Source organism: Rutidosis leptorrhynchoides, chromosome 7 (genome assembly GCF_046630445.1).
Source record: "Rutidosis leptorrhynchoides isolate AG116_Rl617_1_P2 chromosome 7, CSIRO_AGI_Rlap_v1, whole genome shotgun sequence".
Classification (NCBI taxonomy): domain Eukaryota; kingdom Viridiplantae; phylum Streptophyta; class Magnoliopsida; order Asterales; family Asteraceae; genus Rutidosis; species Rutidosis leptorrhynchoides.
In genome coordinates this window covers 33195100-33217960 of record NC_092339.1, presented here as the reverse complement: position 1 = coordinate 33217960, position 22861 = coordinate 33195100, and the positions used below count along the sequence as shown (strand labels likewise).

Here is a 22861-nt window from a genome sequence, read left to right as displayed (position 1 = left end):
AATGGAAGGATGAACAAGAGAAGGCGTCTCAGTTATTGAAGAAAAATCTAACTACGGCACCTATATTGTCATTGCCTGAAGGAAATGATGATTTTGTGATATATTGTGACGCCTCAAAGCAAGGTCTCGGTTGTGTATTAATGCAACGAATGAAGGTAATTGCTTATGTGTCTAGACAATTGAAGATTCACGAGCAAAATTATACGACGCATGATTTGGAATTAGGCGCGGTTGTTTTTGCATTAAAGACTTGGAGGCACTACTTATATGGGGTCAAAAGTATTATATATACCGACCACAAAAGTCTTCAACACATATTTAATCAGAAACAACTGAACATGAGGCAGCGTAGGTGGATTGAATTGTTGAATGATTACGACTTTGAGATTCGTTACCACCCGGAGAAGGCAAATGTGGTAGCCGACGCCTTGAGTAGAAAGGACAGAGAACTCATTAGAGTAAAATCTATGAATATAATGATTCACAATAACCTTACTACTCAAATAAAGTAGGCGCAACAAGGAGTTTTAAAAGAGGGAAATTTAAAGAATGAAATACCCAAAGGATCGGAGAAGCATCTTAATATTCAGGAAGATGGAACCCGGTATAGGGCTGAAAGGATTTGGGTACCAAAATTTGGAGATATGAGAGAAATGGTACTTAGAGAAGCTCATAAAACCAGATACTCAATACATCCTGGAACGGGGAAGATGTACAAGGATCTCAAGAAACATTTTTGGTGGCCAGGTATGAAAGTCGATGTTGCTAAATACGTAGGGGAATGTTTGACGTGTTCTAAAGTCAAAGCGGAGCATCAGAAACCGTCAGGTCTACTTCAACAACCCGAAATCCCGGAATGGAAATGGGAAAACATTACCATGGATTTCATCACTAAATTGCCAAGGACTGCAAGTGGTTTTGATACTATTTGGGTAATAGTTGATCGTCTCACCAAATCAGCACACTAAGAGAAGATGACAAGATGGAGAAGTTAGCACGACTGTATTTGAAGGAAGTTGTCTCCAGACATGGAATACCAATCTCTATTATCTCTGATAGGGATGGCAGATTTATTTCAAGATTCTGGAAGACATTACAGCAAGCATTAGGAACTCGTCTAGACATGAGTACTGCCTATCATCCACAAACTGATGGGCAGAGTGAAAAGACGATACAAACGCTTGAAGACATGCTACGAGCATGTGTTATTGATTTCGGAAACAGTTGGGATCGACATCTACCGTTAGCAGAATTTTCCTACAACAATAGCTACCATTCAAGCATTGAGATGGCTCCGTTTGAAGCACTTTATGGTAGAAAGTGTAGGTCTCCGATTTGTTGGAGTGAAATGGGGGATAGACAGATTACGGGTCCGGAAATAATACAAGAAACTACTGAGAAGATCATCCAAATTCAACAACGGTTGAAAACCGCCCAAAGTCGACAAAAGAGCTACGCCAACATTAAAAGAAAAGATATAGAATTTGAAATTGGAGAGATGGTCATGCTTAAGGTTGCACCTTGGAAAGGTGTTGTTCAATTTGGTAAATGAGGGAAATTAAATCCAAGGTATATTGGACCATTCAAGATTATTGATCGTGTCGGACCAGTAGCTTACCGACTTGAGTTACCTCAACAACTCGCGGCTGTACATAACACTTTTCACGTCTCGAATTTGAAGAAATGTTTTACTAAAGAAGATCTCACTATTTCGTAGGACGAAATCCAAATCAATGAAAAACTTCAATTCATTGAAGAACCCGTTGAAATAATGGATCGTGAGGTTAAGAGACTTAAACAAAACAAGATACCGATTGTTAAGGTTCGATGGAATGCTCGTAGAGGACCCGAGTTCACCTGGGAATGAGAAGATCATATGAAGAAGAAGTACCCGCACTTATTTCCAGAAGATGAGCCAACACCTCCAATCGCTTAAAATTTCGGGACGAAATTTATTTAACGGGTAGGTACTGTAGTGACCCGAACTTTTCCGAACCTTTATATGACTATATGTTTAATGAAAACTATATTTACATGATTAAATGTTTCCAACATGTTAAGCAATCAAACTTGTTAAGACTTGGTTAATTGAAACGGAAATTTTGTAAACGTCTGATTACCCAGTTTGACCGATGATTCACGAACGCTATAAGTTGTATATGACATGATGATACATAAATGAATAAATATATATGTTTAACATGATATAATGATCATCAAGTATCTCATTAAAAATAGTAACAATAAGTTATATACTTAAAAAGGAGACTATTGACGTATGAAATTCGAAACGATACATATAACGATTATCGTTATAACCACGTCTTACTAAATATATATGAAGCATATTAATACATTGTTATATTATATATAACATAATAATATGATAATTAAATATATCATTAAGTGTATTAACAATGAACTACATAAGTAAAAACAAGACTACTAACTTAAGGATTTCGAAACGAGACATATATGTAACGATTATCGTTGTAACGACATTTAAATGTATATATCATATTAAGATATATTAATATATCATAATATCATGATAATATAATAATTTAAAATCTCATTTGATATTATAAACTTTGGGTTAACAACATTTAACAAGATCGTTAACCTAAAGGTCTCAAAACAACACTTACATGTAACGACTAACGATGACTTAACGACTCAGTTAAAATGTATATACATGTAGTGTTTTAATATGTATTCATACACTTTTTAAAGACTTCAAGACACTTATCAAAATACTTCTACTTAACAAAAATGCTTACAATTATATCCTCGTTCAGTTTCATCAACAATTATACTCGTATGCACCCGTATTAGTACTCGTACAATACACAGCTTTTAGATGTGTGTACTATTAGTATATACACTCCAATGATCAGCTCTTAGCAGCCAATGTGAGTCACCTAACACATGTGGAAACCATCATTTGGCAACTAGCATGAAATATCTCATAAAATTACAAAAATATGAGTAATCATTCATGACTTATTTACATGAAAACAAAATTACATATCCTTTATATCTAATCCATACACCAACGACCAAAAACACCTACAAACACTTTAATTCTTCAATTTTCTTCATCTAATTGATCTCTCTCAAGTTCTAACTTCAAGTTCTAAGTGTTCTTCATAAATTCTACAAGTTCTAGTTACATAAAATCAAGAATACTTTCAAGTTTGCTAGCTCACTTCCAATCTTGTAAGGTGATCATCCAACCTCAATAAATCTTTGTTTCTTACAGTAGATTATAATTCTAATACAAGTTAATAATCATATTCAAACTTTGGTTCAATTTCTATAACTATAACAATCTTATTTCAAGTGATGATCTTACTTGAACTTGTTTTCGTGTCATGATTCTGCTTCAAGAACTTCGAGCCATCCAAGGATCCGTTGAAGCTAGATCCATTTTTCTCTTTTCCAGTAGGTTTATCCAAGGAACTTAAGGTAGTAATTATGTTCATAACATCATTCGATTCATACATAAAAAGCTATCATATTCGAAGTGGTAAACTAGTAATCACTAGAACATAGTTTAGTTAATTCTAAACTTGTTCGCAAATAAAGTTAATCCTTCTAACTACACTTTTAAAATCAACTATACACATGATCTATATCTATATGATATGCTAACTTAATGATTTAAAACCCGGAAACACGACAAACACCATAAAACCGGATTTACGTCGTCGTAGTTACAACCGGGGGCTGTTTTGGTTTGGATAATTAAAAACTATGAAAAACTTTGATTTAAAAGCTATACTTCTGGAAAAATGATTTTTCTTATGAACATGAAACTATATCCAAAAATCATGGTTAAACTCAAAGTGAAAGTATGTTTTTCAAAATGGTCATCAAGATGTCGTTTTTCGACGGAAATGACTACCTCTTTAGTAATTGACATGTAACTTAAATTTCCGACTATAAACCTATACCTTTTCTGTTTAGATTCATAAAATAGAGTTCAATATGAAACCATAGCAATTTGATTCACTCAAAACGGATTTAAAACGAAGAAGTTATGGGTAAAACAAGATTGGATAATTTTTCTTGTTGTAGCAACGTGAAAATTGATAACAAATCTATATTAATCATATCCTAGCTAACTTATATTGTATTATACATGTATTCTAATATATTATGTAATCTTGGAATACCATAGATACGTATGCAAATGTTTTGACATATCATATCGACCCATGTGTATATATTATTTGGAACAACCATAGACACTCTATATGCAGTAATGTGGGAGTTAGCTATACAGGGTTGAGGTTGATTCCAAAAATATATATACTTTGAGTTGTGATCTAGCCTGAGACGTGTATACACTGGGTCGTGGATTGATTCAAGATAATATATATCAATTTTTTTTCTGTACATCTAACGTTGAACAACTAGTTGTAGGTTACTAACGAGGACAGCTGACTTAATAAACTTAAAACATCAAAATGTATTAAAAATGTTGTAAATATATTTTGAACATACTTTGATATATATGTACATATTTGTTATAGGTCCGTGAATCGACCAGTGGCCAAGTCTTACTTCCCGACGAAGTAAAAATCTGTGAAAGTGAGTTATAGTCCCACTTTTAAAATCTAATATTTTTGGGATAAGAATACATGCAGGTTTTATAAATGATTTACAAAATAGACACAAGTACGTGAAACTACATTCTATGGTTGAATTATCGAAATCGAATATGCCCCTTTTTATTAAGTCTGGTAATCTAAGAATTAGGGAACAGACACCCTAATTGACGCGAATCCTAAAGATAGATCTATTGGGCCTAAAAAACCTCATCCAAAGCACCGGATGCTTTAGTACTTCGAAATTTATATCATATCCGAAGGGTGTCCCGGAATGATGGGAATATTCTTAAATATGCATCTTGTTAATGTCGGTTACCAGGTGTTCACCATATGAATGATTTTTATCTCTATGTATGGGATGTATATTGAAATATGAAATCTTGTGGTCTATTGTTACGATTTGATATATATAGGTTAAACCTATAACTCACCAACATTTTTTGTTGACGTTTTAAGCATGTTTATTCTCAGGTGATTATTAAGAGCTTCCGCTGTCGCATACTTAAATAAGGACAAGATTTGGAGTCCATGCCTGTATGATATTGTGTAAAAACTGCATTCAAGAAACTTATTTCGTTGTAACATATTTGTATTGTAAACCATTATGTAATAGTCGTGTGTAAACAGGATATTTTAGATTATCATTATTTGATAATCTACGTAAAGCTTTTTAAACCTTTATTGATGAAATAAAGGTTATGGTTTGTTTTAAAATGAATGCAGTCTTTGAAAAACGTCTCATATAGAGGTCAAAACCTCGCAACGAAATCAATTAATATGGAACGTTTTTAATCAATAAGAACGGGACATTTCATCACCCGGTACCAGGTCTCGCGCTAGGGAAGCTTGATTACCCGAGGTTTTACTTTCTATGGGGGAACCAATGTGTTCGTTCATAGGAGGGTTTCCTCGCTTACCCAAAAAGAAAAATATTTAGTTAATTTAGTTAATAATTAGGTAAGGCGTATTGTGTCATTTTAAATTGAAAAACGTGATTTAAAATTTATATAGATTAATAAAATATATTCTATTTATAAATAAACCGTCCTATAGTTATAACTAAATAGAGTAAGAATTAAAATAATTAATAATTTAATATTTTAAGTAATAATACAATAATAATATTTTAAATTGAATAATATCTATCTATAATATTTATGATTCAAATAGATTAAGAATTAATTAATAATTATATTTTATTAATTAATAATGACATCATGATTAAGTAAAATTAAAGGATAATTAGCTTAATGATGACATCATCATTTTAGAGCTTTATATGACTATATATAGATTTATCTTTGAACAGTCCTTTAGAGAATATTATTTTTAGTATAGAAAGTCTCATATTCGGCATCTTTCGCCTACGGAATTTACTTAGAAACTAAGTCTGTGACAACCAACAGTATTTATATCTCAATGTTTCAAGTGAATTTCGAACCCTCAACATCGTGTTTATTTGGATAAATGTTGTTTATTATTTATTTTGATTAATAAGTTCGCTTGTATTTATCTAACAACAAATATAAATTGAAAGTAAAAATACTAAAAAACACTATCTAATTTATATATGAAACAAAGTAATCGTGGTTAAATATATTGTGTATGATGACGTGTCTATTGTCATTGATTATTATTGAGCTTTGAGCTACATTCGGTGAGCTATCGTTAGTGGACTTCTTTTAGTGGACCATTCATAATAGACTTGGCTCACTCCTTCTTATATAAAAAAAAAAAAAACAAGTTGGACTAGAAAGACAACATTCTATCAAAACAAGTAATAGAGAACCACTTCACTTCTCATCTCCAACCTAAGGGAGAGTTTAACTAGAGACCTCATCTCTTCTTCCGAATCGTCTTATTACCACCCTTTGTGAGTTAACCCCTAACGGATTAGTCACTTTCTTCAAAGTGTAAATAGGCGATTCCCCACAAATTACACTAAGTTAAAAGTGGCTTGATCATGTAATAAGCGACCATTTACACAAAAGCAATACGTATTTGTGTACCAGATCAACAAAATATATTGTCGTTATAACCATTCAGGCTTGGCCACCGAGTTGTCCAATGAAGCACACCACCTGGGTTCAATTTCTGGCTATGCCAAATTGTTCAAAAATGGAGTGTGACTAGAGGGTGCGCATAATGCGCAATTCACCCGGTACCAAGTCTCGCGCTCGGGGGGCTTGATTACCCGAGGTTTTACCTTCTATGGGGGAGTCAATGTGTTCGTTCATAGGAGGGTTAACTCGCTTACCCAAAAAAAAATATATATTGTCGTTATTGTTGTCTCTTCTTGTGTTCTAAGAATTTTAGAGGGAGTGAGAGAAATTAATTTTTATTGTGAATTTTTTTTTTTTTTTTTGGCAAAATAACGAAAACTTATATAAAAACGGAAAACGTTTTCAAAAAGAAAACGTCTTCAACAAAATATACAAGAGAGAACCCAATGATGCTCGTACCTAGAAAGCGGCAAACATACAACTATCTATACCGATCCTCAACTTCGTAATACCGAAACAATAACCGAAACAAACTCTAGAAACTAGCAAGATACAAGAAACTAAATCGAAAAAATACTACGAAACACGAAAATAATACCTCCGAGCTCAAATATCTTTAATAAAAACGCCAAATTCTTCCATTTCTGAGCCTTGAACCAATTTTTTCTTCCTCTTTTGTTGATTCTTGTTTTAAAACGACACACTCGAGTTCTCGCTAGGATTTATAAGAGCAGCGATAACCGGTTCGCTCTCCTCTACCATACTCGTCATCATAACATCGAAAGCCGCAAAAGCCTCCTTGTTCACAATAATTTTTATTGTGAATATAATTTTATAATACCCAGCAATTAATACGGAGTAATATACTTTATTTGTGAATTTGTTCAAACATGATACACGTGCACCAAATGTAACTTGCATTTAGGTGTCAATATCACAATGTTAGAACATCCCTGATAGAGCATTATACAACGTTAGAACATCCCTAATATTGCATTATGGGGACATTTGTGCGGCGATTTCAGGTGTCAGAGCGATAACACCAATCCTCTTTTTCTCTCTTTCTCTTATCTTTTTCTCTCTTTCCCCCGACTATTTAAAAAAAAATGGAGTTTACCTCATCACATCAATCACAACATTAACTCTTTAACACAAGTACACAACATTCCCACTACAGCACTACGCCCCTTGTTCACAACCTTACCATATCATCATCAATCTTACCACAACCCTTAAATACGGGGTTTTATCACATCTAATAATAGTAGATTAGTAGGTACACAAGCAATTAAATATTACTGTATACATTTATTGGAAACTAGTAAGAAAGGTGTCATTTTCTATACAAAATTTATAAATATGAAACTTCAACATTTCCTAGCTCTGAAACGAAAAACCAAAATGATGAGATTTGTTTAACGGAACATTTTGAGTTTATCGCAAAACAAGATTCGATTCAAATCAAACAAAATATTTAACTGATATGCTTATAATGATAGAATTAATCAGACGTCTATGAAGTAACCATTTTACAATATTTCACACCGAGATTATTACAAACATCTGCAAATGCCCAAAAGCCGGTTCGTAACAGACTAGAACCGAGACCAATCGAAATTGTAACTAATGATTGAGAAGACTGGTCCAGGTGTGAGCCGGAACCCGACTATGGTATTTTTTTGTCACATCTTTAAAATTTATAGTTCGCTTGCAGCCATAATACACATGGTACATACAAGCTACCAGATACTAACCACATGCTAAGATGCAAATGATACCTCAAAAAATGTTTCAGATATCAACAATATACTCAAGAACTTCGCATCTTATGAACCTTTTTCACCTTGTTCACTTCTACAGCTCTCTGTATTAGTTACATTGTATGCACTTCCCGGGACATTGACAAAAAGTTCACTATCAAGCATGATGCTTTCATCCCGTTCCTGATGATATTTTTAATCAGTATGGTTGAAAAACTCTAAAGGATTTAATACTGTGTTAATTTAATTTATAACGTGCCTAATGGGCAGGAAGCTACTAAAATGTTACCTTTCGTTTGACAATCTCTGCGGTGTCATCAACATTTTTAAGGTTGGCCAGCAAACGGTTAAGTTGTTTTTTAGCCTTGGCTCTTTCTGAGCGACGTTCAGCACATTGAGCTGCAGTAACTTCAGCATGACACGCAATACAAAGGGTCCGCATGTTCTCTAGTTTGCATTCACCTGCAAATGGATCACATAGAAGATTCAAATGAAGTTTCAATATTGGATCTAATCAGAGGAAATTGCAGTTTTAGCTATTCTAAAAGAGAAAGTCAAGGGTTTAGATCTATTGGAATAAGATAATCAGATATATTACAATGGGCGCTAAACAATCGTGTTTATAGTTGACTAATTTGAGAGCTTTTGCAAGTTGAAGATGTAACAATAAGATATATAGTGTTTGGGAAGTTCTAATTGATGTGTCTACAAATCGCAATTTCAGATAATCAGTTTCAAAACGCGATCCAAACGCCTCCTTAATACGGAACAGGTTACAGTTATAATACTACAGGTTAATGATGATACAATAGCGGCAAATAGTTTATTGAACATTATTATACTAAAATTCAAGTAAGAATTTAAGATACCTCCCCCTTTATATACTGGCACAATGTGATCTGCATGCCATGCGTTGCCCTCTGTTGGATCATTGATAAGCTTTTCAAGTCTACATACATTAAGGTAAGAAAATATATTATCGGGAATATGATTAGATTTAAACAATAATGCACACGATGTACAAACTTACAAATTTTTACGTGCTGTTAGCCTCGGGGCTTCTCTAATGATAAATTCTTTACGCTTTTCAAGTGACAAAGATTTAAGGTTCTTAACAAGCTTCCGACAATCAAGATGGCAACTTGTGCATATCCCGTGTTCAATTTGAGCAAGCCCCTGCATATCATATTGTTACAACTAATATAAAATACCCTACCAAAAAATAGATAAAGATAGCAGGGAACATATCATTTATGAAATTCTCCTCAAAAAAATATAGTAATAAAATTTCCCCGATGACATCTGGAATCATGTAACTGACCTTGCGTAGGTGTCTATTGCTAGTTCTTAAGCGATACTCTTCATAACAGTCAAGATCACAAAACAAATCCTCAAAATATTCAGGCTTCTTGGCACACTTTTTCCTAAAAGTGTGAGTATAGTTAGTTGCATTCTTGGAAAGAATCAGAATTAGTAAGAGGCAATTTCAACCCATTTACTAGAGACAGGTCGAAAGTCCCACCTCTAGTATGAAAAGAAAGAGCAAATAGTTGGTTGCAGTCTACCCAAACGCTGGATCCGAATTACAAGATATCCATACTGGCCCAAACTATTACTTACCACATCTACCCTTATGTTAATTGCAACTCGACTTACTTGCAATTTTTTTGGCACAGTTTACAGAGTGGTTCATTCTCGATTGTCCAACCCTGCATGTATTGTCTCTCTTTTTTGCCATGAAAGAGAGAAACAGTCTTCCATGCAGCATTTGTGGGCAGGGGGTTACTTATATCATCTAGCGATGTACCACGCTTCTTAGATCCTCCTTTTAGTAATCCCTGTTTAGTAATAATTAATTGGTTACTTCAAGTAGCCATATACATGCATTTATATATGATAAACTAGCCATTAAGCAACCCACTTGTTGTGCCACCTCTACCAGAATATAACAAAAATAATGAAGACCTTTCAGACATACCTCTTTATCATGGTTTTGGCTTTCATTTAAACACAACTCAACAGCCAAAGGAAGTTGAAGAGGCTTGTTATATAAATTTCTTTGCTCAATAGGTCTGAGATTGTTCCATTCTCTGACAAAACTTAAAAGAGCAGGCTTGTATATCAAATCGTCATCGCCACATTTACGAGACATGTTGTCATCAACTGATGGATCTTTAGTCTCAAGTTCCTCTGGTCGAAAATTTTTGAACAATGGGGTCGGCCTTGATTCCGTTCCATGGATACATGAATACAAGTGGATTCTTCCGGTGTATTTGCTGACCTGAAAGGAAAGAATAAACAGATTGACTATAGATTGAAATCGACAGATAATAGCACAGATTTAAGTTTAGCGGTGCAAACTTCTTTCAACAATCATAACCAAAAAAAAAAAAAAACAATTAGATGAATTGTACTATAAAAGTTTAAGCAGGCTAAGACAATAAGAACCTGGTAAAAAAAGGGTATATAATGTAAACTTATATTGATGGGCTAAATACTCAACCTGAAGCATTTATATATATCTCAAAGGGTATGTATACGTAAATACAGTATGTCTAAGACTTACAGCTTAAAGAATATTTTTACACACAAATCAAAACATACCTCAAAGCGAAGAGAATGCACTGGGATACAGCCAGGGTCATTTTCAGCCTGATCATTAGGTTCCTGGTCACTTGGTATTTCCATCACATTTGACTTGTCAGTTGCAAGCAAATCATGTGAAAGAGCTCTATGGTCCTGCCTAGTTTCATGGGTATGTTCTTCAACTATTCCTTTAGAAGCCACAGTTTCTTTTTTATCAGGAACAAGATGAGCCTGTCAATCAATCAAATTTACAATGCATTCAATTCGAAAGGTCACGTAAATTAACTTGTTATCAAAGGGTTTTGGAGTGAGTACGTTTTTCTTGTAACAGTACTTGAGAAATGGACCAAAGGAACGTTCATCTTCACTTGTTGAACCAGTGTTTCCATCATCAGCAGCATCAGACTGCATATCTTCATCGGGTACATATTGAGAGCATATAACTGGCTCAATGGCAGAAGACTCATCCCCGGTTTCCCCCTCGAAGACCAAATTATCTTCTTTGTCTCTTTCATTAACGGTTTCAAATTCAGAAACATCTTCAACCTGCAGAAACACAAGAATAACTGTTCCATAAAGTATGCAGGACATTAAAAACAGTGATTCGTCAATTGTAAAGAGAGTCCCTTCGTCCACAATAATTAAAAAAATTAGCTTGGATACATTTACACTTAACCAAATACAACTAACACTGAACCTTTATCTAATCTTTGGATATGCGAAAGTAAGGGATTTGAAACACATTGAAAAGGACAAAGTGGGTCTCAAATGGTAGGTGAATACCATAGATTTTTAACTTTTAGTCAAATGGCTTACTCTAGTACCCACTGTTTGTTTTTTTTTTTTTTTTTTAATTTTCACAGTATACGATTAATATATATATATATATATATATATATATATATATATATATATATATATATATATATATATATATATATATATATAAACATATGATATAGTGTTTCAACTTAAATTACAGCAGGGTTCACAAATTCCATACTTTATCTCCATTGTTACTTTTTTCTTATACGTTTGTAACAGAGGTTGAGTGTCCTTGTCGGTTTCTTATCATTGATATTTGTAGGTTTGCCAACAGATAACTTTGAGTTGTGCTAGATAAAGGTGACCTTATATCATTACCTCTTTCCGATTTGCAAGGATTATCATTACCTCTTTTGAGTTTGTACTTGGTAAAGTTAAAGCTGGTCTTAGTGTATCTAGAAACCCATTGCTAGAGAGGATTCAACCATTTTGATTGAATAGAAAAAAAATAAAATAAAAAAATAAAAGGGAACTGATCAAGGTACCATGATCTCTTTCTTTGAACCATACTTCCCATCAACGGTAGATGAAGTACGGTGCAAACTTCTATTTAGTCTCCTCCAGTGGGACTCGTCTGAAGTGTCCTGGAAACAAATCATAAATTTCCATTAAAGTTAAAGAAATACAAACATACTGAAGAAACTATCAAGATACACAAGCATGCTCACCTTGGCACAGAATATATAAACATTTACTGCTTTAGTTTGACCGCGCCTATGAGCTCGGCTTTCAGCCTACAATGTTCACAATTGCATCAATCAACCACGAATTAAAATAATATAAACTATCAAACTAGCTGGTTTTACCTAAAGAAATGCATGTAAATATGTTGGACAACGAGAAACTGTTGTTTTTAACATATACATAAGAAGACGTGAAGTTACATTATTTTAACATATGCAACTAGATAGCCCGGATATAAATACAACGCATACTTACACCATCAACAAGTTGTTCACCCAAGAATTTTACGAAATACACTGAACAATATAACAATAACATGAAACGGGGTGGGATTGAACTTAGTCTAATATTGACAGACCTGTTGGAAGTCAGATATCCTGTCAGGCAATTCTAAGAACACCACATTTTGTGCAGCTGACAGATCAAGTCCACTACTCCCAGCAAGTATCCCAACCAATGCAATTTTGACCTGAAAAGTTAAGCTCACCGTGAGTATACAGAATAACTTTGTGTAGTATAGTTGTAGTTTCATCATTGTTACTGTTCTTTTGTGAACTTAAGGTCCAATATCAAAAAGCCCAGGGAAAGTTTCTTACACCATCATACTGAAAATCAATCAGTATATTTCATGAGCAATAGTATATACTTTATATCATGTAGAAACTTAATTTTGGCTATACGTAAGGTTTTTTAAAACTTTGGCTATACGTAATTTCATTATATACTACAAACATTTTTATAGAAAAAAAAAAATACAAAATATCACATAAACACATCATATATGCACGATGTCTCCAACGAGAGTTAAGCCGACAACCTCGAGGGTGATGGACTCCTCATATAACGCAAAGCCAGGGCCTTTTATGTAAGGATCGCATAGCCCAAACACAATCACCTGCAATATAAGTCCAAGAGTCCATCCTTTTCTAAAACCAATTGGTGATAGAGGGACTTCCCCTTAGACTTATATACATACATTTGTTTTGTCCCATGACCGATGTGGGACTTTGGTTTGCACCTCCAACATTTTATTCTAATTTCTAATGATTATAACAACAAAATAATAATAATAATAATTATTATTATTATTATTATTATTAATTAATAATAATATACAAATAACTAAATAAATAAACTAATAATATAATAATAAAAAGCATATTTAACGTGCCTCTTTTGAATGTTGGAAAGAACTGATAGCATGCTGTCTATCTGTAGCAGATTTATCGAGCCCATCAATACGTACAAATTTAATCCCCTTTTCACACAGGAATTCCTGTGGTTAAAAGACAGTATAATAAGTACAAACTGAAATGTATAAGTATATTCAGAAAGGGGGAAACCAAATTTGATCACGTATCTAATGCGAAGGTTACAAGAACACAGATTGTTAGAATCAAGTTCATTTATTATTAAAAAGACATCAGATATGTTTGTTTTCTCTCTTTAAAACTTGTCTCTTCATTTCCTCTCTTTTGACATTCAAATAGAATTCTACTCGCATGAACAAATTAGCTATCATATAAATGATACTAAACAGATAAAGGAAGACTTCCACACCTGTACTCGATCTGTAACCTTGTGATAATGAACGAAAATTATCATTTTATGAGAACTTTGACTTGATTCAAAACTTTCATCATCAGATTCGGCAAAAATTGGATGCATAAGTAGCCACTCTCGGAATCCTGATAGTTTTGCAATGCCGATAACTTGATTGGATAGTTTCGAAATGTTGTGACTAGCAGCATCTTCTGAACGCAATTAAAATAACAAAAAGTTACTACCGCAGATGCTTACTGAATTCGAAAATTGTACGAGACTTATCTGCGTTAATGAAATATTTACAAGATAGAGCCCAAAAATGATAATTGGCTAAAAGCATAAAATTATCACAGCCAGATGGAATGCTGAAATTTTTACTCTTACCATCATTTGTATCAAGCTCATCTGATGGAGCATCATCAACATCAATTCGTGTAGCAACGTCATCTGCCATAGAAGCGTCATTATTTGTCGTAGAGCAAGCTGCTATTGCAGAATCAATATCTGATTTCTTCAACACTAAGTTAATTATTTGTCGACGTATGGGTGGTAATTGCATCAAGACATGTTCCTTCAAGCGTCTTATCTACATGGCATAAATGAACTGTAATGCTGAAGATAACCTTCAATATTCATGGATCAACCCCATATAAAACTACTCCCTCCATACCGAAATAGTCCACTTCACAACTTTCTATTTTCTTTCCAAATAATCTCTTTCAATATTTAACCTCATATATGATCATACTGCATATTTTTAAAGATTCCAGTACTACTTCCAGTCATTAAATATTATTTGTAGCAAGTAAGGGTTCACTTTCGAAAATATGACCTTATAATACAATCTGATTCATATGTTACTCTATACTTATCTAAAGATTAAGTAAATATCATATTAGAAAATCCTATTTTTCATATGAAATAGTTATACCCAATCCTTGCAGATTTAAACAATGTCAAGTTTGGGTGAAGGGTAATTTAAGATAAATTACTTTTGCAACACTCTAGGATAGAATATCTAATTAAGAAGCAAAACAAAATACTAAAGAAGACCACAAATAATGGGAACGAACCATAACAGTCTGCTTCAGTAACACATTCAGCTCCTCCAAACGAATGCCCTTCGAAAAATCCTAAAAGGGTGAAAGTGTGTTATATGTTTTTTATGAAGTTATAAAAAGCAGCAAAAGCGGTTATCCGGGTTGAATGGAACAAGAGACCTGGCAGTATCATATAATTGCATAATAAGGACGAGCAAATGCTACCTGATAGATATTCCCTTGCCTAGTTTTGACAGTACTCATGGAACAGTAAATTTTCGCAAATGCAAGCTTGTCCTTTCCAAGCAGTCCAGGCCTAGCCCAAAAAAATTGTTAAGAAATAAATGATCAAATAAATATCCACAAAATTAAGAAAATATAAAAGAAATAATCATTAGTTACCATAAAATGTTAATTTGATGAAAGATGTCAAATGGCCTATTAGCACCTAGGAGGATACAAGACGAAAATAGTTAGATGTATAAGTATGAAAAGACAATGGATTGCTTAAGTACTATAGGACTTGATAACATAAGCTAATCATCCAGAAACACTTGTTTAGCCACAACCTTGACAAAGAAGGAGTCCCGGAAAGTAGAACTATACGACTGATCTTCGACGAAACATCGAGTACAGCTTGTGTCTGAAAGATATTTATAAAAAATAAAAATAAGATATATACTCCAAAAAAAAAAAAAAACAGAGAGTATGAAAGATCAGTACAAAAACCAAGGTACATACACTACAAGAGAAGCAAATGTCATATGTCAAACCAAGATTATCTATCGAATTGAAGTCACGAGACTATATACAAACGAGATGCTATGTGCTGGCTTATGATGAATAAAGAGACTAATCGACTATTGATATGAAACATACAGTGTTTCATTTCATGAGATTATTACATAGAAGTACAAGTGAAGAGAGAACTCTATATGCTACTTGCATAAAGTATATTAAAAGTCAAGAAGAGCCAAATGCCAATTGGATTTTAAGTATACCTCTCCTGGTTCTGACAATTTTCGTTTTGTACAACGTACATGATGTGATTCATCAACGACCATGAGGGCCCATTTTTGCTTTGAAAAGGTCTTCTTCAAATTGTGCAGCATCGTGTAGGAAATAACAACAACCCTTGGAAACCTTGCTAAGTTCGCAGGATTGTTTACATGTCCAAAAACTGTAAGATGAGTTGATTGACGAAGCAAAACATCAGCTATCAGATGTTACAGTTCATAGCATTACTAGATGATGATAATAAGACTACTTTGGTGCATCATTATAGAAACTGAAAGCAAAATCCAAACTGCAATTCATCCAAACAGTTGTCATTTTCTTATTGAACCAACTGTAATTAATTTCCACTCGGTTCCAAAGGGGATAACACTAATGTGAAGTGGATGTGGTACCTTTAAAGTATTAACATCACATTTAACAGAATATTTCAAATTTTAAATAAACATAAGTCAAAATTTATAAGGTTACCTAGATGAATATCAGAGGGCAAACAAGATGGAAGCCACCGCTCCAATTCTTCTGCCCATGTATATCGTAAAATAGCAGGGCAAACAATTAGTATGGGACCTTCATTCATGAAACAGTTTGCAATTGCAATCGCCTGAAAACCAAGCAAGCAACTAAGTGTCTAAGTCTAGTATCCCTTAATCTGACAGATGTTACATAACAATTAAACTGAACCATAAACTGCTATGAACCCATACAGCATAAGAAACAGCAGCACACATGTAATTTTCTCATCTTATACTCACCTGGAGTGTTTTCCCAAGGCCCATTTCATCAGCAATAAGACACCGACCACCCCTACGCAATCCAAACTTCACACCTTCAACTTGAAAAGGAAGCAGTACATCCAACAAGGACTTCGGAATTCTCCCCATCAACTCCCCTACTTTTTCATCAGATAAATGCTCCGGCCTACAAGGCTCCCATCGTCCTTCAACGTAAGGACATGACAATACAGTAATAGCTCTACGCGTTACGTAAGGTATATCTTCGTATTCGATACGCCCCAACTTTAACAACTTAACAACTGCATCATAATCTTTCAAATTGTAAACACATGCCTCACCTCTAACATGCCGATTTTGTGTGTAATGAGTTGGAATCACCTAAATGAATTAAAACTACATGATGTTATTTACATCTTATACTCTACAATTTAACTGAAACCCTAATTAAACTATTAGAAATTATATTATATTATTGATAAATACATAATGTGAATTAAGTCAATAATTAATACATACATTAGGGAGGAATTCGCTTAGTTTTTCGAAGCAGGCGGTTTCTCCGGGGAATTTGAAGCCGTCGACGGGAAGAGGCTTGACGGAAAATGAATCCGGTGAGGAAATCTCGAGACGGACGGTGAACTTTTCAGGGGAGAGTTTTTGGCACTTGGCTAGGGTAAAGGACTCGCCGGAGATGTTATCGTCAGGTGCCTTCCGCTTTGTCTCGACGGCGAGAGGGATTGATTCCATTCGCCGGCGTTATATGTACGGCGAGTTCAAGTTTGACGTTGGGGTTTTGACTGCGAGCGGGAAATTATTGGGAGTGCTTTTTGTTGGTGAGTGATCTTGGTAGAGGTCATTTTATAAAAGCTAATTAGCTTACGTGTTATTGAGTTCTTTTAAGTAGAAAACAATGAGATTGAAAGCAAAAAATTGATGGATCATGTAATGCAAATTAGAAAAATGTTAAAGATAGACTTAAGAGCTTATGTTAAGTGCATAAAAAGCTTACACAAATCAAAAGCTATTATATTAAAATCAAACGTAACCTCTGTATACAAGTTATTTATGCATCTTAATGATAATTCTTATGACCGTCGTTAGCAAATCTCCATAAATTAACTTACACGTATGTATTTTCGTATCGTAAGGAAAGTAAAGAGAAAGAAAGAAAGAAAAATGATTAACAAGTAGTAATGGGGTTAGAAGGCTGATACGACGAAAAGTGAGAAAGAAGACGTTCGTTTATCTATTTGCTTCAACATAAATAATAGTAGTACATAATAATATATGGTTAGTATGTATATATTGGTCATTAAATAGAAATATACTCCGTAAATTATTTCATTCTTAATTTAGTCCAAATATATTATGATCCTACATGAGGTTAGTTAAGCGACGAAACGTTGACTTATAAACTTGGTTGTTCCTCTCTTTCAAGTTAGTTGTTTAGAGTGAGTTTTACGCATGAACTTATAGTTATGTCGGCTAACTTTCGGCGGTCCTATTCTTTCTTTCCTGTTTGCGTTTAATCTTTTATGCATGAACTTATAGTTATGTCGGCTAACTTTCGGCTATCATATTCTTTCTATCATGTTTCCGTGTAATCTTTTGAATCTTCTCTATTTTTAAGTGGTTCTGAAACCATAACACAATCTACACACTAGGTTTTTTCATTTGTGATGTTGTGATAGGGTTACAAATAAAATGAGATATTTGAATAAATAAAAGTGATAAGTATTTGAAATTGAAACAGTATGTAATCACATATATGAACAAGTTAAAAACAAGGGTTAGCTTTATTTCACGTTATGTGTTTGATGAATTGCCCTAACGAAAGAATCAAAATTGTTGTGATTATGTATTAGTGAACTTTCATCATTTATTCTTATGGGATATTATAGTCGAATCTAAAAACTTTTAGTTTTCTACCTTCATTAGTTTGTTATCATATACTCCGTATTAGTGAGTTTTCATTATATTCATGTCTTAACCGGGTTTTCTTATTATTTTGGAGAACCTCAAAACGAAATATTATTGAGATGAACACATTTATTTGATGTAAGATTTATCTTTATCGTGTCTATCAGTGGTGTATGTTAGTGGAGACGGAGAGGGTCATCCGCCCCATCTGAATTTCAGGAAAAAAAAATAACACAAAAAAGATAAAAAAAATTTACTAAAAGATAAGATTTTATTAGTGTTTAACTCCGCTGACAATAAAAAATTTATTGAATTTTTTGCATCCATTCTATTTGTATTCGGATTCAAGTTCCTCCACTGCTTTCTATGAATATCACATTTTGTTAAGTTTTGTTAAGACTTCTTTTATACCCCATGTGTTTGCTTCTCCAATCCCCTTTAATATTTTCTACTATATACAATATACTACACTATTTTTTTTGTTTATATGGCTTCTTGAAGGTGTCGTCCCTAAATTCTTAAAATCAAAGATAACGACCGTGATCCAACACAGAGAACCTGATCAATGAGGAACTTGATACAATCAGTTTGTCTTGCAAGGTTCATTTTGTAGCATATGCAACCTACAATCGTCATGCAAATCTTAAGGACGGCGCTGAAAACTTTTAAAAGCAAAGGACGGAACTGAAATTTCATGTAAAACCTACAATCGGTGTACTCTTAATATGTGAGTGTATGATTTGATCCATGTTAAGTTCAAAACAGTGGTACCAACAGAATCTTATAAACACCATTCCCCTCATAAGTGTCATCCAAATGCTTTCGTACACAGATTAACCATTTGAGTAAATGTGTCCCATCATTGTTCTTGAACTCTCTGTTCTTTAAAGGAACTAGATACAAACTTGTCAACACGCACAAACTTGAATAAGATCAAAAATTACATGTTTATACATTCATATATTCGACCCCCAAAAAAATTAAACGTTCCAGTAAATGCCGCAGCCAATGCAGTTCACTTACAGACTGCTAATTGTCTTCTTCCTAGTTGACACAGCAAAGGGTTGAACAGAACAATCTTGATTGAAAGATGATAGTATAATACAAGAACAGAAACATGAACAACCAAAAACCCACCGAACAAAACTTGAATATATTGGCATTTTATCATTCAAGTACAAACTCAAATGTTCTGAACTTAAATTTGAATAAGTTTGTTCGACAAATTGCTCATTTTTAGGATGCAAAAGGGTAGACATTTTTCTACAAACGTCAACCGTTTGCAACACTAATTAATGATCTCCCTAACCAGCCAATCAAGACTAGGGTATGCAAAATATAAAACCAGAAAAGACGGAACGGCAAACAGAATTGTAATGAGTATGTACATGGCTAAGATGATTGCACTAGCAGGGATGGCATATAGCACAATAAGAAGAAATATAAAGACCAATGGGAACTTAGCCGTTAAATGAACAAAAAAGATTAGAGATTTACGAAGAGACGAGTGGAGTCTTTCTGGGTTGGACTGAGTAACACGAGACTCATGATTATGGTCAGACTCACGGGTACATGGACCAACAATGGTATTAGCCCGGCTGGACTGACCGGTGGTCCAACCACGGTTCCATGACCAAGAAGACCCGGGTATGTGGTCTCCACAGGAAGAGGAATGGGACTTTACCCTGTCACCATTCATGCTTTCAACCATCCAAAGAAGAAAGTAGTTCTTTTTCGGAAACTTGAGGTTCCCTTTGTAAACTAACCGAAACGATAACAAATTGCACCAGGGGCAAGCTATGAAAAACGGGAGCTGAATGGGCAGAGTCGGTAGTTTCACAACAGCCCATTGGAGTCCGAGGACACAGTTCTTACAGAGAGTATGACCACACCATAACACATAAGGCACATTTTCTACAATATTAAAAGATTCCCAACAGATTGGGCACTCAAAACCTTCTTCTCCACTGGTGTTTTCTGAAATCTCATCATCTGAGCAGTCGGATGAAGCTTGAGTGGGTCGTAATGAATTATGCTTTAGTCCAGAGGTACCAACAATGGCGCTTGAAGCAAAACCCCACATGTTGATCACGAAAGTTTTTTTTTTTATACAAATCAGATGGTCATATCCATTTCTGCAAAATAGAAAACCTTCAAAAGTGTTGCTTAATGAAAACAAAATAAATTTAAGGGACATATAAGCATAAAAGACACATAGAAAAAGTGAGTCAATTTTAAATATGTCACTAGTCCAAGTAAGTACAAAAGTATGGACAATATAATCTAAGGTTCACCTAACATTACTTTAGATTTATATTATGACAGATGGCATACAAATTAGCTGAATAACGACAGAAGTCAAGAAACAAAAATGAAGATGATAACTATAAGATAATTGATCACCCAATCAAATTCTTTTCTTGGAGTCACATTACACAGAAATTCTAACACATCAACCAAACCACAAAGAAGACATGTTAGAAACAATAGAACTTTTCGTAAAATAAAAGTAAAAATAAAAAAAATAAAAATTAATAAAAATAAAACACATAGATCCTATCATTAAAACACCAATAATTGTGTGATCCAGCTGAGACCACGATGAGATTACCATATTACATCATTAAAATTCATGGTTATTCCACTAGCTTCTTTTTTGTAGAGACCTTTCACTGGGAACAAGTATCCATTGCTTATAAAAAAAAAAAAAAAAAAAAAAATCCAATTCAATACTCTTTCATGATTAGAATCGATAAAAATATGTCATAAACAAGCCACAAAAGTCCCATAAGGAATATCAAACGTTCACAACTTACTTCATCTTTCAATCATATGTTTTGAAAAGTGTTCAGACAGATATCCTAATAATCAATATACATGACAGAACTTTTCAAGCTTAACAATTGAATTCAAAGTAATGAGAAAATTGTGAAATATGCGTATACAACACATATATTTAGGCTTACAATTAGCTCAAATTCAAGTTGCAGCATAAGATATCACAAATTATTGTAAATCTGATTAGAAAAATGATTAGAATACGCAAAGTTTCATATAAATTAATAAACGAAACTGATATAACCAATAGCAAAACAATATAGAAATGATTAAGAACCCTAATTAGGTCACAAATACACAGACCGTATTACCGATTTGTATCAGCCAGATATATATCTATATATTAAAAGAATTTATTTACCTGATAATTAACATAAGCTGAACATCGAAGACACCGCCGGATTCAGAGATACATTTTCAGTTTCTTCACACAGTGCTGTGTTTTTCTCTCTCTAGAAATTATGAGATTTAGAGAGAGAAAACATCGGCGAAAAGATGTAACGGTGATCAGTTTGGGACCACATGCTTACAAGTGTGAGAATTAAAATAATCTGCTGGATCGCAGGTTCACTGTAGTTATCATACGCTATTCCTTGTGGGCCATATATCTGATATCTATGTATGGTGAATATGGGTCGGGCTTACAGATAGGCCCATTTACTCACTAAATACTTACTTTGGTAGTCATTTTTGTATTTCGCTTAGTCTTTATATATTACGGAGTAGATATTAGATAGATATTAGATTATGTAGATATTAGATAGATATTAGATTATGTGAATGTCTGGCAAACGGGTCAGGTTGAGTCTGTTTGGGTAACGGGTCAAAATGATTTTGAGTTGAAATGGGTCATAGGTTAAACGGGTCAATTTTTTACACGGGTCAAAATGGGCCAGGTTGGGTCGATTTTGGTAACGGGTCGAAACAGATCACTGGTCAGTTGGATCAAATGGGTCAAATGGGTTACATCGCCTTTTTTTTTTTACATTTATTACATTATTTTAGTTATTATTATTTATTATATATACATAAGAATTATTAATATACATGATAAATGTTATAACAATGAATGGATGAAACTTTTTGTGCTCGACCCATTTTGTGACGACCCAAAAATTTCCGACTAAATTTAAACTTTATCTTTATATTATTCTGACATGATAAGCAAAGCCTATAATGTTGAGTCTTGATAATTTTGGAAATGTGTCATATATTCAATTGACCTTCGACAAATCCCGACGATTCACGAACCACTTGTTGCAATTAGATATGTATATATATATATGTATATAT

At 33.7% G+C, this 22861-nt stretch overlaps 2 protein-coding genes across 4 annotated transcripts; both read right to left on the bottom strand.

Annotated features, from left to right (window-relative positions):
• Positions 1-8110: 8110 nt before the first annotated feature.
• LOC139857123 (uncharacterized) lies at positions 8111-17617 on the bottom strand. 2 transcript variants are annotated; one of them, XM_071845847.1, is made up of 23 exons: positions 17327-17617; positions 16829-17188; positions 16545-16677; positions 16061-16239; positions 15629-15702; positions 15462-15497; positions 15285-15375; positions 15093-15152; positions 14404-14605; positions 14035-14228; positions 13646-13750; positions 12833-12943; positions 12459-12524; positions 12276-12374; positions 11281-11511; positions 10984-11196; positions 10358-10660; positions 10036-10217; positions 9701-9803; positions 9410-9555; positions 9249-9328; positions 8669-8841; positions 8111-8562 (listed from the first exon to the last, which is right to left on the bottom strand). In XM_071845847.1, exons 1-23 carry the CDS (start codon positions 17555-17557, stop codon positions 8446-8448), a joined length of 3489 nt encoding a protein of 1162 aa, XP_071701948.1. In that variant the 5' UTR covers positions 17558-17617; the 3' UTR covers positions 8111-8445. The 2 variants fall into 2 exon arrangements, with proteins under 2 accessions (XP_071701948.1, XP_071701949.1); XM_071845848.1 differs by having other exon boundaries at positions 14035-14225.
• A 1450-nt stretch (positions 17618-19067) lies between these two features.
• On the bottom strand, positions 19068-22068 carry LOC139857824 (uncharacterized). Of its 2 annotated transcripts, none has more exons than XM_071846662.1 (2): positions 21930-22045; positions 19068-20881 (listed from the first exon to the last, which is right to left on the bottom strand). In XM_071846662.1, exon 2 carries the CDS (start codon positions 20811-20813, stop codon positions 20019-20021), a length of 795 nt encoding a protein of 264 aa, XP_071702763.1. In that variant the 5' UTR covers positions 20814-20881; positions 21930-22045; the 3' UTR covers positions 19068-20018. The 2 variants fall into 2 exon arrangements, with proteins under 2 accessions (XP_071702763.1, XP_071702762.1); XM_071846661.1 differs by having other exon boundaries at positions 19311-20865; positions 21930-22068.
• Between the last annotated feature and the right edge of the window lie 793 nt (positions 22069-22861).